This window comes from Candoia aspera, chromosome 10 (genome assembly GCF_035149785.1).
Source record: "Candoia aspera isolate rCanAsp1 chromosome 10, rCanAsp1.hap2, whole genome shotgun sequence".
Taxonomy (NCBI): Eukaryota; Metazoa; Chordata; class Lepidosauria; order Squamata; family Boidae; genus Candoia; species Candoia aspera.
Genome location: NC_086162.1, coordinates 24,762,461 through 24,790,322, shown reverse-complemented (window position 1 = coordinate 24,790,322; position 27,862 = coordinate 24,762,461). Strand labels below are relative to the sequence as shown.

Here is a 27,862-nt window from a genome sequence, read left to right as displayed (position 1 = left end):
GGGGAGAAAGAGGGCTGGGGCTTTTTCCCCAGAGGGGGCCGGCCGAGAAGGTTTGAGTGCTGGAGCTCGGCAGAGGAGCGAGCGAGGAGAGATTGTCTGTGCACGAAGGAGGGGACGGAGGGCTGCAGGCTGTGCCAAGCCCCAGCAGCCAGCGACGGGGTGGGGAGGGAGTGTGCAAGTCCAGGAGAAGGAGCCTATTTTGGCTCGAATGGGAGAGCGCTTTTGATACTGGGGAAGGCGTGGAAAACCGGGGTGTTTGTGGGTTTCGGGGAAAGAGCATCCATCCAACTCGGGGTGGCCACAACGCAGGCAGCGCAGCCAGTCTTTGGCGGGGGGTGGGGGGTTCTCCAGGGAAGAGGCACTGTGTGAGTGAGTGACAGAGGGAGGAAAGACTAAGGCCAGGTCTGGGGCATGCAGCGGAGAGAAATCTGTGTCTCTGTGTGTGCGTGCATACGAAGAAGTTGCCCGGCTCTGCGTTGGTGGGAGAGAGAGCGTTTTTGTCCCCCGCATCGCTCTCAAGCAGCCTGTGGATTGTAGAAGTTGTGCTGCCACCCAGGGCGGAGATGGCCGTGCCCGCCATGAGCCGGGGGGGTGCCTGCTCAACATAGGCCCCCTGGCAGCTGCAGCCAGCCCTCCCTGGATGCAGCCGGACCCCCTGCGGAAGGCGCAGCGACAGCCGTTGCTGCTGCTGGAGCGACCCCAGTCCCCAGCCAAGCTGGCACCATGGCAGCGGAGGTCCGACTGAAGAGACTGGAGGAGCTGGTCCTCGACCCCAATGTGGTGGGCTTGGAGATGCTGGTGGACCTTCTGCTCTGCGTGCATCATGAGCTGAGCACATCGCCCCTGGCCCCAGAGAAGTACATCATGGAGTTCCTGCAGTGGGGTGAGTCACTCTGAAGCACCTGCCGTGGGTGGGTGAGACCTTGCTTGGTGGTAGTTGATGTGCCCCTCAAAAGCAGGGAGTGAGGCAGTGGTGGGGCGGGGGGTGGGGGAGACTGTAGATTTCCAGACAGTTAGTGGCTTTGAGGGCACATCTGCGATCCTGCTTTACCACGTAGTTAGGTTAGATGGACCTCTCAAACTTGGAAAAAGGTTCTCTTCCGACTGGTAGGTTCTGAGGGACTGAAAGAGATACCGACAGTGCTCTCATCAGCCAGGCCACAAGGAATCGTGGGTCGAGGACCACTCTTCTGGGCATCTGTTTTCAACCTGAGCAAGGCATCTGCGGAGCAGCTCTGTGCCAGGGCTTCTAAATTTCCCTGTTTTACAGTTGGCGTGACTCAGGCCCGGGCCTATCGAGCAAATCTTTTCAAGGCTGTATGCTTTGGTCAAATCCAGTACCCAAAACCCTCCAGCAGTGTTTCTCAACCTTGGCAACTTTAAGAGGTGTGGACTTCAACTCCCAGAATGCCCAGAATTCCCCAGCCCACATGCATGCATGCTGGCTGGGGAATTCTGGGAGTTGAAGTCCACACCTCTTAAAAGTTGCCAAGGTTGAGAAACGCTGCTCTCCAGGGACAAAGATTTTAGCTGTCAAGAAAAGTTTTCACTGCAGGAGCTGTAAAGGTGGGCAGAGTAAATTTTTCAGTGTATACTGAAATGTATGTGAAAGCAACCATACCAATTTGAAACAGAATACTGAGGAAATGATCAATTTGTCGGTTGCCTTGACTGAATCACAAAAAGCAGTAATATGCGAGTGTAGCTGTAGTTTTCTCCAGTGTGTTCCATTGTGATAAATGTAATTTAACAAAAGTTACTTTCCATCTAAAAGGGCCACCCCCTCTGCAAAATAAGAGCTGCTTTCTGCTAACATGAAGCGTCCTGATCTGAAATTCCCACCCAAAGATGTAAAAGCCTGGGGGATGCAGAGGTTGTTGGCTTGCTCCATTCGGGACTAAGCAAAACTATTCACGTTGCCTGGGACAATATTTACTTCTGAGGAGATGTGTATCATGGTTTCCAAAGCTTTAGGAAGTGGCCTGCGCACCCTTTCCCATCTACATCAATCAGATACGTAAAATATTGCTATTTCTAGCACTCTTCCTATAGACCGCAGGATTTACACACTTTCTGCTTCACCACACGTAATTCTTCATCGGTGGATTTCTGTTATGAGGTGTCAGTGGGGAGCAACCACCAGAACATTGAAAAAGAGGTTGGTGAGACTTTGGGCAGGAGAAGGCATGAACACATGAAGGCTCTTCAGTTAAGCGTTCATCGCAACAGCAACGTATTTTGTCCGGTATCTCTCATGGGGCTGTGGAAGGTCCTCTCCACGCAGAAACCCGGTGTATATTATTCCTAACCCGGCCATCTTTGCTGTATCAACACCCTGGCCAGGTTTCCGTCTCCCCTCTTCTGCTTGCCTAGCTGCTTCTCTCCCCTGCTGCTATCCACCACCCTTCCAACCAATGAAGATTTGCTGTCTCAGAAGACTTGCACACCCACCTCTGTCACCAACAGGACACCAAAGTCTTCCACCTCTACCCGTCTCCGATCCTGCTCCTCCCTCAAATGCATATGCACTATTTCCTCCCGAAATGTACATTTTCCAAGCCCACCTGCTCACTTATATTCGTTTTCAGACTGCTAAACAGAGTCAACATGGGTAGGATTTGGATGGGGGGCGACCAGGAAATCTTAGGGTGATCAGTTAGACTGGAAAGATGAAAAGCATTCCAGAGGAAGGGAATGGCAAACTACTACTTCTCCTGCACAGCCACCTTGAAGGATATTTTACTTTCGCCCACCCAAATGGAAAGACTCTCACAGATGACCACGGTGGCCTAGCCGGTTGCTTGGAAATCATTTTTTACCTCCTTAGTTGAGGGTCGGTTTGTAGGCTTGCGACGGCAGGGGGCGGGGATGCCCACCCCCAATCTGAAAAACCAAAAATCACCCAAGAACACCGATAAGCTCTTTTGCGCAGAATCAACATGAAAGGCATGCTCTGGCTGCAGTTTGTGTTGGAACTATCTTTAGCCATTCAGGATACCGAGAGATGCAATTTACTTTTTATTTTTTATTTTCCATGGCTTTCTTTTTTTTAACTTAAACACCGTAGTCTTTCTCTTTTTTTTGGTATCATTTTGGTTTTGTCGCTCTTTTTCCCTTTCTTTGTATTCCACTATTTGCCTTTTTCAATATTCTTTGTATTTTAGTATTTTAATAATAAAGTTATAGACAAATAGACATGGACAGACCTAGACCTAGACACACTGTGAAAGAAATGGTATCTTCACAACCTGCCCAGGGAAACTTTAAAAAAGCAAGAGCTGAGTCCAATGTGATAAAGAGGAATTAACTTGTTCTTTGATATTGATCATTTAGATTCTCAGCTGATGAGCTTGAGCCTTATCAGTGAGATCAAAGGACCCTGGATCTGTGGCTTTAGGTTTTGTTTAGTTTTGAATTGGCAATTCCTTTTTTTCCTCTGACCGAAGGCCGGACCAAACTTGTATTTCTTCACACTCCGTTCCGCTTCTCCTTGGTCATTTGGCTAAAGGGCATAGAGTGGTCTTATTAGTGGACTGGGTAATTGGGTCACTTAATGAGAGTCCCGGGTTACTCTTTGTGGTCTGCTCATGAGGAAATAAGATGTGGGTATCAACGGGACTTGCTTGCTTCAGCCTTCTTGCCGACCAAGAGGCCCCCAACTTTTATAGTCCCTGATGCTGGGTGAGGCGTGATAGGCTTTGAATGGTTGTGTGATGAACAAGATGGGAAATTGCAGCTACTGGAGAGATTTATCTTGCGGGGGGAGGGGGTTAACCATCTTCTTGGGGTGGGGGTGGGGTTAAAGAAAATGTTCCCAAATAGGGTTTCTGTCTGGAATGGGAAAAATTTCTGGTGAGCATTGAGATGCTACGCACAGTGGCCAGCTGACTTACAGACAAAAACACAACCATCACCATCAAGAGGCAGTTCTTCAGACTCACAGCCACACCCACACTCACTTCCTGGCGTCCCTCCAGCTGTGTTTGTATGTGTGTATCTGAGAACTGCAAATGTTACGAGCAACTGTCCAGACTTTAATCTGAGACCGGCTCCTGTTCGACCCCGCGAGAAGGTCAGGATTTTGGAACTGGGTGCCAGGGATCGATCTATATGGCCTTTGCTGTTGTAAGACTTTGTGATGACGGGGAGAAAAGCATTTTCCCCAGACGTCGGTTGGTGCTGTGTGGGCAGTTCCAGAACTGGCACTGAATGGGATGGTGGGGACTGATGTTTTTTTGAGCATATAAATAAAAGGAGTTGAAAAGCCAACAGGACCTTTAAAATAATATATATCAACGCCCTTGGAGTTCTGGTTTAGTTGTCTTGGGTGTATAAAATCCATAACTTGGGACCTGCAAAAGGAATCATATTGGTAATCTTTGTGAATCAGATGCACGGCAAAGGAACAAAAGATCACCAGCGCGATTGCCATCCTCCACAGCAGAAAGAGAAGGGGGAAAAGGCTATTTTGCAGAGTCTTCTTCTAACTCAGTGTTCCTCAACCTCGGCAACTTTAAGTCATGTGGACTTCAACTCCCAGAATTCCCCAGCCAGCAAAGCAAAGCTGGCTAGGGAATTCTGGGAGTTGAAGTCCACATGACTTAAAGTTGCCGAGGTTGAGGAACACTGTTCTAGCTTCTTAATTGCACCACCGTCCCTCTCCCCTTCCTTCAGCAGTGCAACTGGCCTTTTGTGGACAAGAGGGCACAGTCCAGACCTCCAACTCCGCCCCTTTCCCTGGGAGATCCGGCGGGCCGAGCGTGGGCCTTCCCGGGCCTGCGTGAGAAGCTTCTAGGCTGCCACGACGTTGGAAAATGCCATAAAAGGCCACCTGCGTAGCACACGCCGGGCCTTCTTCTCCTATCTTTGCCTTCAACTTCTCACTCCCTTCTCCGCTGTGCCACAGTACTGTTTATTCCAGGGAGAAAGCGTGCTGGCCGCCTCCGCGCATTTTCCTTGCTTTTAATTGCAAAAGTTGCCAGTGGGGCAGGCCTGCTGGCAGAAGGAACGGGTGAAGCGGTGAAGGGAGAGGTTTTCAGAGGAACCCTGTGAAGGGCAGGACAGGGCTTGTATTTAGCGGATCCGTTAACCGTTCGCTGCCTTGAGGGCGGTCATTTGGATGTTGAAAGGAACAGAACAAGCTTAAGGTTGCTTCCTCTGAAAGCGTCTGTTTGTTCAAGCTGGATGCAAATGCAAAGAAAATAATACTGTTCTCCTCTGCCTGGGAATGTATAGGTCAACAGCAAAGATTTCAGGGGGGTTCACTTACTAGGTATGGGTAGAATTGCACCCTCAGCTTCAGGCCTCATCTGGGGATTAGCTGCACTCTGCACATGCCACAAAGCCCTTTACTCTTGAGGGAGGCTGCAAAAATCCCAGAGCGCCACCTTTTCCGAGACCGATCCCCAGCTGGAGTTGAATCCGGATGAAAAGCTCCACCTTTGGACTTTGACAGCTTGTGTACTGCACAAAAGTTTCCACGGGCAGGAATGCTACGCGCGCCCCTCCCGCCCCAGCCGTGAGCACGCAGTCTCCCAGCGCCCGCGCTGGAATCTGAGAATTGTCGCGAGCCCAGATTCCCAACCGGCCTGGTGCCCGAAATAGGAACGCAGCGGAGCAGCTTCTTCCCCTGCTGTCTGGCAAACCCTCTAGGTTGGCTGGGGAGGGAGGCTCACCCCAGCTGCCCCCCTCCCTGCTCCTGGCTGGAGGGTTGTGTATATGTTGGGAGAGGCCAAAAATAATCTTGGAACCAGATATACCCTGTGCCTGCTTTCCACTGAGGGAGCCGGGGATCTTTGCAGGCCGCTGGAAGCCGAATCAGGCAGACCGATGATTGATTGATTGATTGATTTAAACTCACACACAGTGACTCTGGGCAGCTTATGATGAATAGATGATGATGATGATGATGATGATGATGATGATGATGATAGATAGATAGATAGATAGATAGATAGATAGATAGATAGATATAGATGATGGATGGATGGATAGATAATGGATAGATGGATGATGGATGATGGATGGATGGATAGATGATAGATGATGGATAGATAGATGTATAGATAGATAATGGATGGATGGATAGGTAGATGATTGATGGATGGATGGATGGATGGACGGACAGATAGATAGATAGATAGATAGATAGATAGATAGAGATGATGGATGGATGGATAGATAGATAATGGATAGATGGATGATGGATGATGGATGATGGATGGATGGATAGATGATAGATGATGGATAGATGTATAGATAGATAATGGATGGATAGGTAGATGATGGATGGATGGATGGATGGATGGATGGATGGACGGACTGACGGACGGATGGACAGACAGACAGACAGACAGACAGACAGATAGATAGATAGATAGATAGATAGATAGATAGATGATGGATGGATGGATGGATGGATGGATGTAGATAGATAGATAGATAGATAGATAGATAGATAGATAGATAGATAGATAGATAGATAGATAGATAGATGATCGATCTTGTTACCTGACACTTCCCCGCACCCCACCTGAAAAACTGTGAATTGATTTGGGAGTGTGAGGGCTCACTCATTCACTTCTGTGTCTCATCCTGTGATTTTGCAGCCAGGAAAGAATGTGTGAACAGGTCAAAAGCATCCTTGTGTCAGCTGTGGGCAAAAGAAGGAGCTGGAGAAGTTATTTTTGACTGTTGGGTTGGTTTTATGTTAGCAATGTCTGATTCCTTAAAGCAGTTCATTACTTGATTAATAGCTAGAAGCTGCTCCTCTGCAGTTCTGCTTAGCAGGAAAAAAGGTGCACCCAGGTTACCTTGTACTGTGTAGTTCTTCCAACAGACAGTGGGTGTTGGCACAGCTAGGGTTGGGCTCCTACACGGCGCACAGGGGCATCCCAGTGGCCCAGTTCGCTTCATCTTGAGCCCCGGGTTAAAGAGGGAAACAGTTGCCGGTGAGGCCAGGAAGCTGGAGGGAGGATGTCATTAGCACCTCAGTCTGTGCACATCTCAAATGATCTTCTCCAGTGCCCTGGTCCAGCTCTTCTCATCATCACTGCAACTTTAATCTTCGAAAGAGTTCCTATTGGCAAGAGTTGGCAAAAGCTCTGCCTCTCCTCGCTTGATAGGGCATCATCCAGTGAAGTGGCTGGCTGGAGGGTATTTTTCCATTAGCTTTTTTGAGATTTGTTTGTGTGCATGTGTGTGATGCAGGGTATGAAGAAGGGAAATGTTCAGAATGTTTTTCTGGAGAAAGGCCTGATCCTGTCCTCCACTGGAAAAGCAGAGTATGGAGTTATCCTTGGGTGGAAGTAGGCTCCAAAAGAGATAGAAAATCCCCCCCTTTTCACATCTTTCAGGACTTTTCATTGGTCGATTGATTGATTGATTGATTGATTATATGCCATCAAGTTGGTGTTGACTCCAAGTGACCACATAGATTTTCTCCATGATGATCTGGAGAACCTGGACCTTCAGGTCTTCTAATAGTGCCCCCATTGCTGCTGTCACGGAGTCCCTCCACCTCGCTGCTGGTCATCCTCTTCTTCTTTTTCCTTCCACCCTTCCCAGCATTGGAGCCTCCTCCAGAGAGCTGGGTCTTCACATAATAGGTCCGAAGTAGGATAATTTGAGCCTGGTTATTTGTGCCTCGAGTGATAACTCTGGGTTGATTCATTTGATGATCCATTGGTTTATTTTCTTGGCTGTCCACAGTATTCTCAGGAGTCTTCTCCATCACCAAAGTTCAAAGGTGTCAATAGTTTTCCTGCCCTGCTTCTTCAAAATCCAACTTTTTCTTCCAAAGAGTATCACAGGGAATATTATTACTTGCACGGTTCAGATCTCGATAGGTATAGACACATAATGACCTCTGAATATCTTTGAGGTCTTATTTATTGGCAACTGCCTTGGCCATCTCAAATATTCTGTATGAATGCTCCTCTGGGTGTGAATTAAAAGCAAAGGGCTGGTTTCAGGATCTAAGTTCCTCTGCAAGTTCTTTCACATCAATTTTACTGGACCTGAACTACTACATATTTCACTCCTAAGGGCTGTATTCACACAACAGACTTAAACAGGGCTCTTAAGGACTACCCTTGGTTAGTTTTAACACCGGCCGGTATTTCCTTGGCTTAGCATGTGGCATCAGCCCATACCATTTCATTAGTTTATGGGGCAATATAATGTCTGAACCTGAAACTGGGTGAAATCAGTGATCGGATTAATCCTGCTGGTGAACAAGATGTCAGCTCCTTTGCCTGCCAGCTTCAGTTGGGCAATGCCTGGGTTAGAACGTCTCAACAGAGGTTGGAATAATACATCCTAATTAAGCCATGAAGTGGTTTGCTTGTTTTTGAGTCAGCTTGTTGTAAGAACTATGGATTATTTAATGTTAAAGCATGGTTTAGTGCAGTTAACATAGAATGACCACACAGTAGATTACTTGCCTTATTTTAAATAATGTGGCATTGTTATATTTTTAAGCATGTGCATTTTATTTATATATTTATATTTATATTGTGCAAAGGGACAGTAAAACAGAAAACAGTTTGTGCCTTGACCGACCTGATGCTAAATAGGTTGGGAATGCAGCTTCCAGAATTCCTAGCCAACACTGGCTGGAAAATTCTGGGAGTTGCAAAACCAACACATCTGGGAAGCCCCAAGAAGGCTGGGTTGCTCTGTATTTTAAAAATTTTGCAAACAGAATCTTTAAAGAGCTTGGTCTTTACCGCTACTTATGTTGACTCAAGATGAATCTCGCTGTCCAACTGGATTTGCTCTCAGGCAGTACCTAGAACACCAGTGTTTATGTCCATTATAATAATTAGTGCCCATTATTTATTACAGGGCTCACTGCATGAATTGCGCCTTAAAATTACATCCGATTGCTCAATCTGTGGATATGTCGGAACTTTAAGAAATATGAGAATGGAACAAAAAAAACCCTGTTTGTTTCCCTTCTTGTCTTGGAATCTGGTCCTATTTTTGTCCTTTCTTCGCTGGTGCCAAGAATCGGTGGCTTCTTAGCATGTCTGGATACATTTCTCAGGTGCTGCTGTGAAATTCCTAGGAAAGTTGTTAAAGAGCGCTTCTTGTTAGGGTGTTGCAGACTCATGTCCAAATTTGTCCCTTCATTTTTAATGCCCCCCTTTTTTTTAATGAGTTGGCCTGAGGCATGGTAAGAAGTTGGTTCTCGGCCTGGAGGAATTTACTTACTCACTTACTTACTTATTTATTATGCGCGGGTTTTTTTATACTGCCCGCATCACCAAATTCTGAGTGGTATATAAAAACACAGGAATGCTAATTTTTAACACTTACTAACACTGACATTTATTATAAAACAAATATAACCTCTCCAACACAGAGTAAAATAGCCTCCCCCCGGGGGGGTCTGCAGACTGGTCAAAAAAAGCAAGATGGCGGCCATAACGGTGCACTTGAAGCTCCGCCTGTGTTTTATGTGTATCGCCCCTCATTATCGACATTTCAGAAGGCGGTGAAATCAGTCTTATTTGGGCAGGTTCTTGAAGTATAATGGTGTCAGCCTTTTCAAGTAGACAAGGTCAAGAAACAGACAGTGGAATTTCTCTCTCAGGCTTCCTTCAGGCTCTGAACTGTGTAATCTCTTCTCTGAGTCCCTCTTCAGCAGCTCTTTCACACCCTCCCCGAGGTCGGCTCTCAGTTCCTTTACCAGGGTGATAGGACCACCTGTTTCTTCTTTTGGGTGCTTTGGGGGGCTTTACGTTGTTTTAACGTTTTATGAACTCTTCTTACGCTTCGGCGTTAGCACGCACCATTTGGAATCTGGTGCCCTGGCCTGTTAATGAATCAGCAAAACAAAAACCCAGTTCAGATGATTAATGGGGGGCTCGACAAAGTAGCTTTCTCTCAGCTGGTGCCTTCTGGAGGTGTTGGATGACATTTCCGCTATTCTCAGCCTGCTTGATGGCTTGTTCCACCTTCTGTGGAGCAAGGCCTGCCTGCCTGCCTGCCTGCCTGCCTGCCTGCCTTCCATGAACCTGGGGAAGATGCAGTCCAAATGATGGACTGGAGATTCTGTGATTAGCCAGTGGAACTCGCTGCCACGTGGCGTCCGGGCAGTGCGGGACCCACATTCAGCTGAGAGGAGAGGACGGCTCTTGTGAGTTGCCACAAGGGCTCCAGAGCGCTCCAGCTTCAAGGCCAGCCGGAGGTGCGCCGGGGGCAGTGGCTTTGCTGGACTGCAGCAAGCCCCCCTCCCCCACCATTTGACGACACTTCCCCGAGGTGCCGGCTGGGGACGATGAGTCTTGTAGCCCTCTCCCCTGAACGGCGCCAGTTGGGCCTTTTCCTCCCATCTCTCCGGCTGTTTGCGTCGCCTTTGGCAACCCCGGCCCCCCTCCCCAGAGGAGTCCCATTCCAGCTGCCTTGATCACATCCTTAAGCTATTTATAAGCCTGCTTCTTCTCCAGAGGGTTTAGCTGTGCTCCTGCCAAGCTGACGACAGCATCTCTCTGCTCCTCCTGGATCTCTTTGCTTTATCTTTTTGTCACCATGTGAGGAAATCATTTTAGATCCTTGGGATGTTTTATCCTCCCCCCTCCGCCAAATCTGGGTATCTATGCAGGCCAGCAGCTGAGTCACCCGTTGATGTTAAACTTGATGACCACTTGACCTCTTACTGGTTGCAGGTCACATGGTTTCTCTCCTTCCCCCCCCCAAGTTGGCACCCACACCTTTATTTTCAAGGCGTGCACTCAGTCCTTGCATGCCGAAGACAATCCTTAACAAATAGCTGAGTCACGCTACCGGATCCATGATTTACATGATGGAATATGGGATCCTCTCTGTGGTTGTTAATATGTGTGGAAGGGAGCTTGGCCAGTGCCAGGAGGGGCAGAGTGCTTAAAGGGCCGGGCAGTGGCCAACAAGAAAATGAGGGGACTTCTTTCCTGCCCTCTTGCTGATCCCAAATCACCATCTCACACAGGGTAGGTAGAGTTCAAACCATAAATGTGTGGAAGTCATTCTACAGCCCTCCCCACCTGTACAGGTAGTCCTCACTTAATGACCATTCATTTAACAATGGCTTGGAGCTACAGTGCGGCTAAAAAAGTTACTTATGACCTGTCCTCAAAGTTATGACTGTTGCATCATCCCCATGGTCACATGATCTTGATTTGGGTGCTTGGCAGCTGGTTTGCATTTACAACCGGTTGTAGCATCCTGTAGTCACGTGATCACAATTTGTGACCTTCCCAGCCAGTTTCCGACAAGCCAAATCAATAGGGAACAATTGATTTGCTTAACAACCACATGGTTTGCTTAATGACTGCAGTAAAATGGTCATAAGATTGGGTCCTGTCATGTGATGCCTCGCTTAATGACTGCATCATTTAGCGACCAAAATTCCAGTCCCAATTGCGGCCATTAAGCGAGAACTACCTGTAATGGTATGTGAGAAAGACCTTGAGAAACAGGGCGAAGAGATGCTGCCTAGGGAATAGTCAGATAAGAGAGAGCAGAGCCCAGAGCTGCATAACGGGTGGAGAAAGAGGCTCAGGAGGGACCCTCCCTAAGTTCTCGGGTTATAAAAGAGATGGCAGGAGATTTGGACTTTCAGATTTGCCAGATTCTGTCAGTGTAGCTTTACAATAAAGTAGAATGAGCTCATCTGGTCGTGGTTGCTGTCTGGTCTTCCTGGGCAGGCTGACATCACCTGGCATCCTGCAGAGGTGTTAAGCCTGGAAATGCTGGGCGTTGCCATCCCACACCTGTCCCTCTCAAATGCTGCTTGAGATTTTGTACCTTCCTTTTAGCAGCGACCGTACGAGACGGTGCCTCCCGTTTCCTTCTTCAACCTCTCAGCCTCAGGGTTTCTGGATATTTAATTTAATCACACCCAAAGTGGCCATTATATGAGGAGCCCCAGTAATTTCTGTCTCCTTCTCTCCAGCGGAGCCAGTAACCTCCAGGCTAAAACAGCTTCGGTTGCAGCGAGATGACTTTGAGATCCTAAAGGTGATTGGCCGAGGAGCTTTCAGTGAGGTGAGGAGAGGAGATGGGCCCCACTGGAGGTGGCTTTAGGGATGGCCAAAGGGACATGTTTGTTCTCGCAGTGAAAACAGCATTGATGGGAGACCTCCGTTAGAGCAGAAGTGGCCACAATTGAGTAGGACATTTCAGGTGGGCGGAACAGTATGGAAGAAAACCATGCTTACATTTTATGCAATTATTCCAAAGTTGTTAGACAACTCTGGGATGATTGGCAGGGTGTTTGGGAGGAGGCACCTAAGCTATCGTAATGGGCAGGGAATAACCTTGAGGAAGAGGAGGAAGCAAGCGCTGCAACTGAGGCAACGGTCAGATAAGAGGAATCTGAGTCTGGGGCAGAAACGTAATTTGAGAAAGCATCTTAGACATGATCCTCCCTAGTTCTCTTGAAGATAAAGGGAGGGAGGTGGGGAGGTGCATTCAGACTTGCAAGACTGATGTCAGCCTCCAAGGTAGACCAAATTTGGAAACCAACAACATGCAAGCTAATACTACTTTTATTATTAGATTATAGTAACAGAATCTTGCAAGTCTGAATGCGCTTCCCCCCTCCCTCCCTTTATCTTCAAGAGAACTAGGGAGGATCATGTCTAAGATGCTTTCTCAAATTACATTTCTGCCCCAGACTCAGATTCCTCTTATCTGACCTCTTACCTGACCGTTGTCTCTGGTGCTTCCTCCTGTTCCTCAAGGTTATTCCTTCTTCCCATTACGCCTACGGCCACCTCAAACCTTGTTCCTGCCTGGTTGATGAATCATCACTATTCCCCACCTAATTTGAGCGTGGCCTCTGCAGACGGGATCTCTTTTAAAGCCAATGTCTCTGTCTTGGTTCACATGTTGCTCTTTCTTTGGGGGCAAAGCATTCCCCCAGAGGGTGCATGTCTTCAGTTGATGATGAGAATGCATGGGTGGGCTCCGTCCCCCTTGGCTTGAATTGTGATTACTGGCTCTTCAGTGGACTAAACAACAATGCGTTCGTGTATTTGTTTTGCGTTCCCGATCCTTGAGAGATGCAGTCAGTGTCACTGGTTGAAATGTGGATGTGGTGTCTCTCTCTTGGCTGTTTTACCTGTGCAGGTGGCAGTGGTGAAGCAGAAGAGGACCTCTCAGGTGTATGCCATGAAAATAATGAATAAATGGGACATGTTGAAACGAGGAGAGGTAAGTGTACCTGCCAGGCCACCATGGCTATCTAATGGGGATTTCCACTTCAGTCTGTGCTCAGCCTGTTCCAGTTTTGCATAAGCCCCTTTATCATTTTGCCACTAAAGAAACCAAGAAAAATTGCATTTCTTTTTCAGTGCAGCTTTTCTTAAGGCACACTGTTTGGTGCCCAATTTTGTCTGAAAAAGGGACCATGCATTCACTGAAGCCTGATGTATGTGCTGCCTTTTGAACCAAAACTGATCTTCAAGAAGACAAGTAATGCAATGGCTAGTAAGAGAACAAGTAAAACGAATCAGCATATCTTCTGGTCAAAAGCCTGAGCGAGCCCCGAGCTTTAAATCAATTTCTGAAGGCAGTAGAAAATGAAACCGGGTGGGGAGGAACATGCACAGTACCAAGAGCAGGGTGTCACCGCAGAGAAGACTTTTACCCTGCTGTAAATCCATCTCAGCTTTTGAAAATGGGGCCTATCCGAGAAAAACCTCCATTCAGCATCTTCAGCGCATGGACAGGCGTGGACAGAAGTAGGAGGCCTAACAGACCGTGCCCAATGCTTTGAAGTTCTCCAGGAAACACAGCTCCTATGGGGAAGGTCTCCAGGCGGTTGACTGCCTGTCACTTCAGACCCCCAGATGTTTCAGCCACTTCAGAGTCCCCCTTTGGGGGAGATAGGCGGTGAGAGAAATTGGAAATATAACCAAATAAACAGGGCTGCTGCTGAGAATTTAGGCTGGTTTACATTTGTTCACACTGCACTTTTAGCAGCAGGACACACCGCCTGATTTTCTCTTTTATTGAGCATCCGCCCAGCAAGGGACGATCTTATAAGTCCCATGCTGTTGGCAGGAAAGTTTGTCTGACAGTTGCCTGAGACCAACTAGAGAACTGCAGTTGGGATCTTACCCGCTTGAGCCCGTTGCCGTACAAAGCAGACGTCTGATCAGAGATGTCTACCTGTCTGAAATCTCAGCTCTGCTTGCTCCAGGTTTCCTGCTTCAGGGAGGAGAGGGATGTTCTGGTGAATGGAGACAAGCGCTGGATTACGCAGTTGCATTTTGCTTTCCAAGATGAGAATTACCTGGTGAGTCCTGCCGTTGCGGCGGATGGGGGTGACATTTTAATTAAAACATAAGCGGCCCAGGACTGGGTCAATGGATCTGAGCCAGATTCAAGTGAAGCTCAAAAGCAGACAAGGTAGTATTGGAAACATTCAGCCCAGATTCTTGTTTGGACTTGGGATACTAGCAACAGAAGGATTTGGGCAAGCGTGGGGTATCTGTCCTTCATCATCGGATGATGGAAACAGATGAAAATACGCCAGAGGGTCATAGAATCACAGGGTTGGAAGGGATCTTGGAGTCTTCTAGTCCAACCCTTTGCCCAGGGCAGGAACCCTCAGACCATCCCAGTCAAATGGCTCTCCAACCTTTGCTTGAAAACTTCTAGCAATGGAGCCCCTCTGACTCCAGGAGGCAGGCTGTTCCACTGCTTCATAGCTCTTGTGGTCAGGAAATCCCCTAGTTTTGAGTCTGGATCTTTCTAAGTAAAGCTTCTGTCATGAGCACTGATGGTGAGCAGGAGGGGGCCCCTATCCAGGGGGGAAAGCGCATGCGTAGCACTGAGGAGTTAAGCAGCCATTCAGAGAGACACAGATCAGACCCGCCTTGACTTTTGGGGTTTATCTGTCTGGGTTTTTCCCACGCTTCTCCAGTTTGTTAGGATTCTGTTTTATGTAGCAGTAATAAACACTAGAGACCTACTCCTCGTCTCAGCGTGGTTCCTGGCTGTTAGGACAGCTTCTGTCCCACCCGCCCCCCTCCGGTTTTTGTCTGCCTGGAAAAGGTGGGCACTATGGTGGAGATGTAAACACACTTGTCTAAGATCAGAACCATCTCCCCTTCTTAGTTTTCCTTCTTCTGCCTCCCTCTAGTACCTGGTGATGGACTACTATGTTGGTGGTGACCTCCTGACCCTGCTGAGCAAGTTTGGTGACCGCATCCCTCTGGAGATGGCCCGGTTCTACTTGGCTGAGATGGTGATGGCCATCGACTCAATACACAGCATGGGTTATGTGCACAGGCAAGCTGGTGCATAGACTGGGGGGAGGGCTCCGAAGGAGGCTGGTAGAGAAAGGGAAGTTTAAAATTCTCCTGACACTGGACATCTTACTTCTCACACACTCCTGGGCCTTGCTTCCCACCTTCTTGAATGTATTTTATTTATTTAATTTATTACCTACTGCTTCTGAGTGCAGAAGACACAGAGGGGATGCTGAGTGGAATCCCCGAGACCTATTTTCTGCACCCAGTCTAGGCCAGTTGTTCAACCGAGGCTAATGCTAAAACTTCAGAGCTCTCTTGATTCCAGATCCTTTCCTGTTTCCACTGCCAGCATTTCTTTAAAAAAGGATATTCTCTTTCCTCATTCTAACCTGTGGAACTCCTGGGCTAATCCCGTCAACAAATCTAGTCTTTCCCCTCCCTGAAGCACAGGCTAGACCTTCTGGATGCCCTCAACCCAGTTCCGTGTGGTTCAAAGGCAGGATACATCATTGAGCTTGGAAGAGATTACGAAACTATCACTTTGGGGACATGCAGGAGTGAGGACCGGCTGATCTAGGGGCCTGGCTGGGCCTCTGCACAGCGTTTGCCTTTCTGAGTTGAAAGCAGCTGTGAACCTTGGCCTAGATTCATAGCTACCTCATTCATCTCTGGCTAAGACGGTTGGGCTTCTGTCCAAGCATGTGAATAGCCAAAGCTTGGCAGTGCAACAGAGGAGACGGTTATGGTGGGTGGGCAGGAGATGAGACGGGTCGGAGGGGGAGATGGTGATTCAACTGAGCTGACAAACCGGGGTGACTGCAGGGAGGGGACCAAAAATGTCATGGAGCCACAACCATGCCATCAAAGCCCCACCGTTGTCTATGTGAATGTAATACGCGTGTAAAAAAGGGCAGGGTTACTGGAGTGTGACCGCCAAGTAAAAGAGTGTGTTCCATCGTCTTAGGATCTAGTGGTATTCCTGCAGTTTCAGTAAGAGGCTAAGAAGCAGGGTGTTCCCCTTCCCCACCAGCTCTTACAGATTTCCTCAAGGTAGGATGGCCTGGTCTGTAGGATACATTGCAGCGGTACCTATTAACAAAGAGGTTATCTGGCCAGAGACCGACGTATGTACCAAAGGAGTGGATTAATCAACAATTATAAAAGTGCACTCTTTGCTAGGGGAATTGGAGCCCCGGATGTCCTAAAGGGATAGAGCAGGACTGAAATTTTCCTCTGGAGGTTCATGTTCAAGGGGCTGATTCAAGAACGGCACAAGTTTGAGAATGGGATGATGAGGCTGATTGGGAGTCTGAGTGCATAGTTGATGCATGAATCTTTTGTCCATATTCTGGGGAGTGAGTTCTCCAAAGTCCAGGTTTTTTTTACAGTGAAGGCGGTGTCGAAAATATCTTCCGTGTGATTTCCTGCACAAGTGCAGAATAGCATTGTCTAGCCAGGGGGGCCACAAGGTGAGCTCCCTTCCTCCCCAGTGGTTCCTGGCACTTAAGTTGTATTGTTGCAGGGTGGCTATTGCCTTTGGACTAGAGAGAGGACTGTTTCCAGAAGGGCCTGCTGCCCTGTGTGTGCAGAAGGGCCTGGGCTCACTGCCCCTCTAAGTGTACAATCTCGGAAGAAGACTGCCTGGAAACGGCGGGCCCTGCTCTGCCTTCAGGGGCCTTGAACAGCTGTTGCCAGCCAGGGTGGGCAATACTGGCTTGGCCAGCCTTCCCAAGTGGGCGCCCTCCAAAATGTGTTGGACCACAATTCCCAGAGATCTCAGCCAACTCTCTGGAAGTTGTAGTCCAACCCGCTTGGACAGCACCAGGTGGGATTTGGAGGTGCCCAGTTAGCTTGTTTCCCAAGTTCATATGCTGGTTCTTCTGCCCATCTTGCCAATCATCTCTGTTCTTTGCCTGACAGAGACATCAAACCAGACAACATCCTGCTTGATCGATGTGGGCACATTCGGCTGGGCGATTTTGGATCCTGTCTCAAGCTTCGAGAAGATGGGACGGTGAGGCTTCCGAGAGAGCTGGGTGGGCAAGTTAGAGCTCAGCTCTAGGAGTGCGGACTTATGAAGAGCATAACAATCATAGCTTTATAGTGGCCAAGGGGTGTGGTTTTGACCCGAAGAGCATTCTGACTTCCCATCAGACATACACACAAACCATGATTACCAGTGGAGGGTCTGTGTTTCAAGGCAGTCTGGCAGTGATGACTGAGCGGGATCCCACCTCCTCCCCCTGCTTGTGGGCTTTCCAAAGACCCCTGCCTAGGCCATGTCAGAAGCAGGATTTGGCGGATTGGGGTCTGGTTCTGAGGTTCTCACCCCCATTCTCACGGCGGCAGGTCTGTTCCACAGTGGCAGTGGGCACTCCGGATTACCTCTCCCCTGAGATCCTGCGAGCAGTGGAAGATGGGGCTCATTCCTATGGCACGGAATGCGATTGGTGGTCTCTGGGCATTTTTGCCTATGAGATGTTCTTTGGGCACACCCCCTTCTTTGCCGACTCTGTTGTGGAAACCTATGGCAAGATTATGCACTTCAAGGTTGGTGGCAGAAGGACAACCAGCTGGGTTCGTAGGGTGGGTTCACATGCCCCATTTCTGGAGAGACGCTCGAGGTCGCTGCACCCTGCTCGGCTTTCACTCATGCGACACTCCCTCTGTCGACTTTTTGCACTCACCCCTCTGCCCCGACGTTCGTTTTCCCAGGAGCATTTCCAGTTCCCCCTCTCGGCCCCAGAGATCCCCCCGGAAGCCCAGGCCTTAATCGAAGGGCTGATCTGTCCTCGAGAGACACGGCTGGGATGTAATGGCGTCCGGGACTTCCAGGAACACCCCTTCTTCGCTGGCATTGACTGGGAGGCCCTGCGGGACTGTGCCCCTTCCTTTGTGCCCGAGTTTGCCAACGCCATGGACACGTGTAACTTCGACGTGGTGGACGACTGTCTCACCGACATGGTGAGAGGGGGAGGGGTACGTGACCTCTTATTTTTCTCCCCTTTCCTGCCCGCTCCACCTGGGGCCGGTCCGTGCTGAATCGCAGGCTTACTGGCACTCGACTGGGTTTGGTTTTATTTTTTTTAAACTTGGAACATTTGCCTTTGGGGAGCCTTTTAGGCAACCTCTTGAACGCCCGGAAGTTAAGAAATTAAGGTCTGCTGTACGGGGGGGTGCTGAAGCAGAAGTTGGGACTTCCTTGGGCAGGGCGGTGCTCCCATGCCTCTTGCCGGGGCGGTGGGGCTGCCTGTTGCTTGAAGGGAGGGGTTCTCCGCCCCGGCAACTTTACCGTGTGTGGACTTCAACTCCCAGAATTCCCCAGCCGGCAAACACTGCTCTGATGCTCACCTGCTGCTGTCCAGATGTGCTGGGATGTCGCTTCCTGAATGCACGTCTGAGTAGCGGTGGGCAACAGTTGTGAGACTGGGGGGTTACGCTTTCTGGTTTTCCTTAAAAAAAAAAAAATCAGACTTTGAAGGGAACGTGGCTGAGGATATAACAATCCCTAGTTTTTTAAAAAAAAATTGTGCGGGATGGAGGTCTTGCTTGTTTTCTTTGTATACAGGTAGTTCTCGCTTAATGGCCACAATTGAGACTGGCATTTTGGTCGCTAAGCGATATAGTCGTTAAGCATCACGTGACCGGACCTGATTATACAGCCATTTTTACTGTGGTCATTAAGCAAATCACTGTGGTCGTTAAGCGAATCAGTGGTTCCCTATTGATTTGGCTTGTTGGAAGCCAGCTGGGAAGGTTGCAAATTGCGATCACATGACCGCATTACGCTGCAACTGGTCATAAATTTGAGCTGGTTGCCAAGTGCCCAAATCATGATCACATGACCACGGGGGTGGTACGATGGTTGTAACTTTGAGGATGGATTGTAAGTAACTGTTTAGCCCCGTCGTATCTCCAAACCATCGTTAAATGAATGGTCGTTAAGCGAGGACTACCTCTAGAACGTGGGTTACGCCTGCCAGAATCTGTCCATATCTATTTTAATTTTTAAAAACAGAAAAAATACTGACTTCCCCCCATCCCAAAAATCCTATTTCTAAATATTGCCATTTTGCAGTTGTATTTCAGTAGCATGACCCCCAAAGAACCAGGAATAGGGAGGGAGCCAACATAGCCAATGAACTGTGGCTTGTCTAGCCCTGATACAGAAACTTAAGCAAGCAGCACGGCAAGATGATTGTGTGCAAAAAGTTGGAAAAGCCATGAAATGCCTACGGCGGAGGGCTGGATTATTAAATTAACTGAGCTTGCAGAAATGGCAAAGCTGACCAGTTTGGTCGGAGAAAAAAAACGATAAAGACTTCTGTAAAAGACTGGAAACCTTATATGGGCTTTTCGCTGGAAGAACAGAAGAAACAAATTGATTTGGGGATTAAAAATGAGATGAGGAGGTTGGAGAACAGTTTAAGATGATAATGACTCGATAGAAAGAAGGGCAGAAGGCACAGGTGTATGTTATTGGGGTCCCCCCCCAATTTTTTTCTGGTTTCTCTGGTTCTTACTTTGTCTTTTGTCTGTTTTGTATATTTTATTATATTGAAAAATTCTAATTTTTTTTAAAAAAGGAACTTAAGCAGAATGATTTTAACGGCTTGATATTTATTTTATTTTATTTTATTTATTAGATTTATAGTACCACCCCTCTCCCCCAATGGGGGACTCTGGGCGGTTTACAATAAAAAAGATAATAAAAACATCTAAGCCTCAGTCACAGTTTTAAAAACATAAATAAGATAATAAATATATCCTGGAAAATCCCTCCCCCCTCCAGCCCCCCCCCAGCTCCTACCAGGGAAACCGCCTTTAGTTCTGGCCTTCTCTGCTAAAGCCTCAGGAGGATCCTGGGCAGAGCCCAACGCCTCCTGGGCAGCATCACACTCAGCCCCGTCCTGCTCCGATGGGAACCGCCCCTCCGTTTCTGAATGCTTCTGCCCCCCTCTTCCAGGAGACCCTGTCGGATGTGATCGAGACCTCTCCGCTCGGGGTGCACCTGCCCTTTGTGGGATACTCCTACACTTACCCGGCTGTGAAGTAAGAAGTGTTTTTGGCACCTCTTTGTGCTTGGGAGGGATGCGTGCTTCGGCAGCAAAGGCTAGGCTGAGTCCGCAACCTCCGTGTTTCTTTCTGGTCCTCTGGGTGGCCTCTTTTTCCTCGGTATTGCCAGACCCAAAGGGTTGTTCTCAGCAGGTTCTTCGCCTGCAGAACTGACTCTTCCAGATGCTTCTGGGGTCAGTCGCGGGCAATCGGTGGGTTAGGAGGTGCAGCTCTGCTGGTTCCACCAACTCGACAAGGGGGGCTCTGTGATCAGTATGTGGGCTGTGACTGTCGATCCGTTGGAGCTTTATGGAGTATGAAGGCAAATCTTCACCTCCGTCTGCTTTCCCTTGAAGGCCACTGTCCTGGCTTAAGCAAAGACCACGCCGAGATGAGGAGAAAGTCTCTAGTGTTTATTAAACTGCTATAGTAGACAGAAAATCCTACCAAACAGGAAGCATGGGAAAACCCAGACAGATGAACCCCAAAAGTCAAGGCGGGTCTGTTCTGGGTTTCTTTGAATGGCAGTTCAAAGCCTCTAAACTGCGCGTGCGTTTTCCCCCCTGGATAGGGGCTTCCTCCTGCTCACTATCCGTACTCGTAACAGCCACAAAGCCCTGGATTTTCCCCCCGGGGCTGAGCCAGGAGGTTAGACTGGCCCAATACAGGGGTGGTTGGTGTGGTGAGTCTGTTATACAGCAACTGGGCTGCTGCATTATGATTATTTTAGCTGTGGTTTTTGATTTTACCCGTAGAGGTTCTGTGATATTGTTTTCTTGGGAATTGTTGATAGCCGCCCAGAGCTATGTATTGTTTGTAAGACGGGCGGCCATCTGCCTGTTCTAAGTAAGTAAGTAAATAAACAAAGCCAGCTGTGGGGAGTCAGAGAGGACCAGTTGGAGATACAGATGCCGTGGCTTGAAAAACGGGGTTGGTGAGAGCATCCCTTTCTCTCAGACAGAATGATCCTGAGGAAAGTGACCGAGGTAACATCGCCATGGATGTGGATTGTGCTGGGAGGATCTTATCAGGGGAAGCAGAGAAAACCCCTCCCGAGGAGCTGGTAGGTAGAGAAATGGGAACGCTCGTATCAAGCGGCACTGCAGGTAGGATGGTGGTGGTGGTGGTGGTTCTATTTGCACTTGGCAACACCAGACTTGGGCACACTTTGTGCAGCCAAGTTGTTCTGGAGGGGCCTAGCAGCGACATGTACCACTCTTTCAATTGGCTTTTAATTGTCTTCCGATAGTATTTTATTTGCCCTTTAATTGCATTTTAAGTTGTATTGCTTTAGATTTTGAATGGATCGCCTTGCTGTTGCCTAGTTGGTATGACGTTTTCATTTTGCATTCTACTTGATTTTACTGTACATTTTTTTCTTCCAGCTGTATTTTTCAGGGCGTTTTAGAGTACACCGCCCGAGAGCTTTGGCTGCTGGGTGGTTTAAACCTTTTAATAAATGAAGATGAATAAGTAAAATAAATAAATTTAAAACTTTCAAAAAAGAAATGAGATGCATTTTGCAGACCTACATATTTGCAAAAAAAGAAAAGGAAGGGGAGAGAAAGAGAGAAGAAAATTGCCTAACACTTAAATGTGATGCCAGGTTTTAGTGGCACGATCTGGAGGGGCACCGGGGGCTGTAAAAAAGGTGGGAAGCCCCGTGATGCTCAGTGCTGGCACCGCCTCTGTTTCCTGCTAGGCCCGTAAACTGCCGGATGGGCAGAAGCTGGACCTGTCCACTTTTCTAGAACTGCAGGCAGCCTTCGAGGAGGAACTGAAGAGTCGGGAAATGCTGCGCCAAGAGCTCAGCATGGTCAAGGTGGCCAATCAGACTTTGGCCAGGTGAGCTGAGGAGGCAGGGGGTTCTGCAGGGGGTGGTCAAAAAGGGAAAGAGGGCTTTGATCGTGTGGGCACGGCCAGCACCTCGGCTTTTTAATCGTAGCCTGCGGAAGCCCCTGTGCGGGAGGCGTCAGGGAGGGAGCCAGCGGAGACGTCATCCTGGTTAGATTACCCTCCGGATTGTGGCCATCTGCTCCAGGGTGGCAAGGATGCTGAGGGGTTGACAAAGGACGGGACTGTTTATTCCGCCCAGTTACTGTATCCTGTGTGGTCTAAAGCAAAGAACAGAGGGGCTTACCTTGCAGAAGAGTTTAGCGGGTCCAGGAGGGTATTTTATGGAAGTCTCCTTGGAGCAATCAAGCACAGTTGACTCAACGGAGGGAGGGAGACGAGTCCCCCGCCCCAGCAAAAAAGATGGGAAGGGGGGCATGTTAGATGCCATCAATCAGAAAGCATCCAGAAGGCGCCAGACTGGAGAAGGTTGCATTATAGCCTCTTGTTGAAAAAAGAGAGAAGTGGTTATTTATTTTGGAAAAGAAGGGGGTCCCTTACCTGTTACTATTACAGGTAGTCCTTGTTTAGCGACTGCCTCATTTAGCAACCGTTCGAAGTTACGATGGCAGTGAAAAAGTAACTTTACAACTGGTCCTCACACTTGTGACCGTCGCAGCATCCCTGCAGTCAGGTGATTCAGGCACTTTGCAACCGGCAGGCATTTACGACCATCATCCCACAGTCACGTGATGATCGCCATTTGCGTGCTTCATAGCCGGCTTCTGACAAGCAGAGTCAATGGAGAAGCTGGCAGTAAAATCGCAAGTCGTGGTGGTGTGATGTCTCACGTAACAACCATGAGTGACTTGCTTAACAACCATGGCAGAAGTGAGGTTGTAAGTCTGGTGCAGTCATGTGATCTTTCATTTAATGACCGGGTCGCTTAGTGACAGAGTTGCTGGTTCCAGTTGTGGTTGTTAAGCGAGGACTAGCTGTACCTAAGATGCATTATGGCTGCCCGCTCCAAAAGATTCCACCTTTCTGCTGACAGTCGGTTTTTCTTTCCCCGCTGCCCACTCAGCCGGCTAAAGGACGCCGAGAGCCGAAACCTGGAACTGGAAGCTCAGATCAGACGCCTGAAGGAGCAGACGGAAGGGGTGAAGCCGGCGGCTGAGGAGGGCAAGTTCTGTCTTCCCCTGTAGACTCCATTCCCCGTCCTGCCCGGCTCTTTCCTTACTGGCTCCTCGGGGCATTTGGGGCACCAAGGTTCTCTGCCATCCAGGTGGAATTGTCTGTAGGTTGAGTCAGGGCAGCGGGATTTCTTTCTTTTTGGTTGAAACGTTTTGCGGCTTGTCGAAGCAGCTTCTTCAGAAGAAGACTGAAGAAGCTGCTTCGACAAGCCGCAAAACGTCTCGACCGCAAAGAAAGAAATCCCGCTGCCCTGACTCAACCTACAGACAGCAGAGTGCACCGAACCGCTTGGACACACTTTGGGGAGCCCGAGAGCAGGAAAACCCGAGGGATGGGGGACGAGGTTTGGCCGAAAGAGGGGCGCAGGGTGAGGCTCTGGCATTCCCCAGGAGCCCCTTTCGCCCACCACCTGAGCCCTGACACTTGTGAGGGTCCTCGTACGTTGTGTCGGCAACTGTGGGCGGAGCGAGGCAGGTGCTGCCTTTGCCCAGAGCCCCCCAAACCGTGTCTGGAAATCCCTGCCTGCGAAGGACCCGTTGGCCCCACGTGAACTCGTGAAGTGGCGTCCGAGGCTGTCTGAGGTCCGGGATTCCTTGCTTGCTCCCCCAGAGAGGGGGGAGAGCGGCGCAGAGTGGAAGGGCTGGCCCAAGCCTCCAGCAGGTCGTGACTCCCACATCCCAGCCTCTTTCGGCCGGGGCCTTCTCACGGACCGTGGCAAAGAAGTCTTCCTCGCTGGACGGTGAGGCTAGGGTTGGGGTGGTGCGATTCACACAATGCACCAGGCTAGGCTCAGACGGGGTGGGGGAGTTTGCAGCTCACCGCTCTCCAAGAACCCACCGCCAACAAGGTTCGCTTGAGCGTAGCCTGCTGGGGGGACCAAGCAAGCGTCTTGGGTTAACCCAAGTTTAGGGTTCAGTGTGTTGTGTGAACCCAGCTACCTGTATACGCGGCAGGGTTAGCGATTGTTGCGCTCCCTGGATCGTTCATCATTCTTCCTTAGGCCTAACCCACTTCTTGCTGTTTGGGGGAGGGGCAAAGTCTTGGCTGGTGAACACGGGTGCACCTTTAGGGAGTCCAAACCATGATATGTGAAATCCAGGATAGGGAAAGGAGCTGGGGGCCTCTGCATGAAGGGAATCCCTAGCATGGAGTGCATATTGCCCAGTACGTTGCAGTGGCAGCGAGTTTCGCCCGATGCGCCTGCTAGCATGCACGATACATTCCAGCATGCATGCCTGTCCCGCCCCCTCCAAGAAGCCCTTGGCCCCACATTTTTCTTTTCCTTCCAGCTGCTCTAGGGTGGAGCCCACCTTGGCCCCCTAACCACTCCCAGCCTTTCTTGTGCTGCGTGGAGCAGCCAGCCGATGTAAGACTCTGTGGGTCACCATAATGCCGGGGAGAAAAAAGGGTGTCGCGGGTAGGGGTTTCGTCTGGCTGAAGCTGTGGGGAAGGAGACACATTTGGGCTTGCTTTGCAGGGATTGCGGGGGGGTGCACCTCTATGTGGGACTCTGAGGTCTTTGCTCCCCCCATTTGAAAGTTTGTCTCTTTGAAAGAGCCTTTCAGCCAGCAGCTGTTTTAAGAACAGGTGGCAAACTGGAGAAACGGGAGTGAGAAAGCGATTGGAGGGGCTTTCTTCTCAAGAGGACTAGGAACTTGTTTGCAAAAGGTCCGTAGGTGCTACGGGATGGTGACTGGTACGCAAGGAATAGATGCCATGAGACTGGTGTTCTCCCCCCTTTCCCGCCCTCTCGTTTGGTGCTCTCCCGGGCCGACGTTGACCTCTGCTTTCTCTTTTCAGCAAGGCGGCACCGTGGCATCCCGGCTCTGTGAATACCCGCTTGTGGTACCTCTGTACCGGCACTTGCTGCTCTTTTCCAGGGTATGTCGGCTGCTCTTCCTGTGTGCACGCTGCTTTCTTTTCTTGCTCTGAGCACACTTGCCCGGCGCATGCTTTTGGCTGGCAGCGGGCCTGTCCATTTTCTGCGCAACCTTTTGTTCTTCCACGTGCACCGAGCCCAGGGGCGCCACCAGGACCTTGAAGTCCAGAGGCCTGTGTCCTGAGGCTCAGGACACTCCCGTCCACCCTTGCGGGTCAGGCCACAGATCCGCCTCCTGCAGTGCCCCTAAGGCACATGCCGTAAAGGCATCTGTGGCGCTTCTGGCACTGGGGAGGCTGATTGTTCTGTCTCTGAGTGATTGGCTGCTCTGCTTGGCTGCCTTCTCCCTCGATTCCAGGGGGAGAATCATGCAGCTTTGTCCAGGCTTTAACCATCTGGAGCTGGAGAACAAGAACCCGCAAGACAACCCATTCATAGCGCCCGACTCCTGCCAGAGTTATATTTTGTGGTCTTGCTAGATGGGGCGGGGGGAGCCCGTCCAGTCCATCATTCTCTCCCCCACTGGCTAACTAAATTGATCTGACGAGCTCACAAACAGGAATGGGCAATTGTACCCTCACAATGGCACAGGACCTTATAATCTCTGACCCTGGAACAGATTTTAAGGGAGCAAATTCTGAAGCCGTTCTAATTTGTGGTCATCTCAGTATCTGGCAGTAATGCATTCTACAGGCTAATCAAAAACTGGTGTTTCTCAGCCTTGGCAGCTTGAAGATGTCTGGACTTCGACTCCCAGAATTCCCCAGCCAGCCGGTTGAGAAACACTGCCATAAACTGTCCTTTCCTGGGTCCTGCATTTTCCACCAGAGCAAAATTTCTCCCTACCCATAGTTTTATAAACCTCTTTGCTGTGTCCCTCTTCCCCCAAGTTGAAGCGGCTCCCAACATTTGCAAGCTTTTCTTTTTCAGAGAGTGGCCTGAGCGTTCAAGACCACTCTTCCAGATACCGCAGCCAGCCTGAGTAGCCTTTTTCGAAGTGTCCTGCCCACCGGCTGCTCACACTGGGCCAGGGGTATTGGCAAGATAGGCCGCTTACGTTGAAACACACACGTGCACCTCCCTGCTCTAATTCAGAGGAAAGTATGTTTCAGCCACTAGGAAACTGGGGACTTAAGAGCCGCACCTCAGATCCTTCAGCTAGACACGGCACCGACCAGCCCTGGCATTCTCTGCGTCCGAGAGCAGGAGGGGGGCTCTGCAACCCTCATTTCTCTCCCTCTTTCTCCTTTTGGCCACCCCCAGAGAACTCCTTTGGGGCCTGGCATCTTGACCAGTCTGCATTTCCTTTACAGGTACATAGGCCCTGCATCGTCAATGTGGGATACCTGCTCCTATGCACTGGTGGGTTTGGACTGGAGGCCCCCACCCGGAGCTCAGTGGAAGCAGTTTGAACACTGACGGCGCAAGGGACAGTCGGTCACGTCAGCAGCTGTTCGGTCAAGTCTAACCTTGAGGAAAAGCCCCCTTAACTTAGGATCCGCTTGGACAAATTCTTGGGCCCAGAGGCGGTGAAGCCAGGTCGAGCTCCAGCTGCAGACGGCCCAGCTCAGCTTCACCTCTGCTTCTCTCCCATTTGTTTCAAGAGATAACCATCCACCTTCTCTAAGCAGACCACTCCAAGGAGAAAGCCAGGAGGGAACAGGAAGAGCTGAAGGCACAATCCAGGGATCCTGCCTTCCAGCATCCTTGCACCCTCTGTATATACCCCCCTACAGGAAACACGCCCAGCTCTGACGGCACTTCCCAATGCAAGTGCATCCCGTTCCCTAAAGGCTGTTAGGGGATCCCAAGCGTCGAGACTAAGCTGTGACGCAGAAGGCCCTTTGTTCTGGACACATCTCCTCCCACCAGGCCGCTGCAAGCTGCTTCTGTTGCTGCAAAGGATTTTGAGCTGGCAAGATTCTTCCAGGGACTTTTGCCCGCCTGGCAATGGCTGCTTCTGCACCTGACGCCCCTGGGGAAATGAGGGTTAGAAGGGCCGGTGGCAGGAAAAGGGCATCCAGATCCTGCCCTGGTGGGCTTGTGAAGCCCGACTCCTAAGGGTTAGTCAAATGGTTTGCTAGGCAAGCTGTAACCAGCGTGCTTCAGGGCCAGGAGTTTGACACTTGAAGGCTAGAGTGCTCCCTGGGAGAAAAAAGGGGCCCGCCTGTTTTTTCTGCAAGGCCTTATGGGCCCCTTGGACTCTACAGGGGGGATGCTAGTTTTAAACTGCCAGACATGATTTTTATCAGCACTTCCCCACTTCTGGTACCGGATGCTAAACCTGGCTCTCTAGCGCTCCACAGTTCCACCCACCCATTCTTTGTCCGTTATTTGAAATGGCGGGGGTGGGGGGAGTGGCAGCCCCACAGGCTGGAGAGCCAGGCCTCCGGTCCCCCCGTTTTGAAGAGCGTATGCATGTCGATAGAACAAGCACACAGAACCCCAATCTGGCTTGCAGGGGCAAACTGCTAGTGTAGGGTTTTTCACTCAGCCCCTTGGCATCTCTCACCCCCTCCCCAATATTTATTATTCCTCTTTGTGTAACCTGGTGCGTTGGCTGGATGCATGAAAACACTGTACATTCTGACACTGTGAGCTGAGGATGTTCCCTCCTTTGAGAGGTGTGTGAATAAAGTCGGACTGTTCCGTG

At 49.7% G+C, this 27,862-nt stretch overlaps 1 protein-coding gene across 2 annotated transcripts; it reads left to right on the top strand.

Moving 5' to 3' along the window:
- The first annotated feature begins 146 nt into the window (after positions 1-146).
- DMPK (DM1 protein kinase) lies at positions 147-27,862 on the top strand. 2 transcript variants are annotated; one of them, XM_063311958.1, is made up of 15 exons: positions 147-883; positions 11,939-12,030; positions 13,117-13,200; positions 14,192-14,287; positions 15,137-15,285; positions 17,169-17,262; positions 17,598-17,798; positions 17,964-18,227; positions 20,215-20,300; positions 21,261-21,366; positions 22,006-22,148; positions 23,221-23,318; positions 24,620-24,696; positions 25,135-25,211; positions 26,523-27,862. In XM_063311958.1, the coding sequence occupies exons 1-15, from the start codon at positions 724-726 to the stop codon at positions 26,626-26,628; spliced, it is 1,833 nt and encodes a 610-aa protein (XP_063168028.1). In that variant the 5' UTR covers positions 147-723; the 3' UTR covers positions 26,629-27,862. The 2 variants fall into 2 exon arrangements, with proteins under 2 accessions (XP_063168028.1, XP_063168027.1); XM_063311957.1 differs by having other exon boundaries at positions 25,131-25,211; positions 26,523-26,631.

What these genes read in the sequence shown, in the direction of transcription:
- DMPK (XM_063311958.1), top strand. Translation starts at nt 724, where the DNA reads ATGGCAGCGGAGGTCCGACTGAAGAGACTGGAGGAGCTGGTCCTCGAC. An exon ending in TCCAAGATGAGAATTACCTG is followed by an intron (nt 14,288 to 15,136) that starts GTGAGTCCTGCC and finishes GCCTCCCTCTAG; the next exon opens with TACCTGGTGATGGACTACTA. An exon ending in AGCATGGGTTATGTGCACAG is followed by an intron (nt 15,286 to 17,168) that starts GCAAGCTGGTGC and finishes TTTGCCTGACAG; the next exon opens with AGACATCAAACCAGACAACA.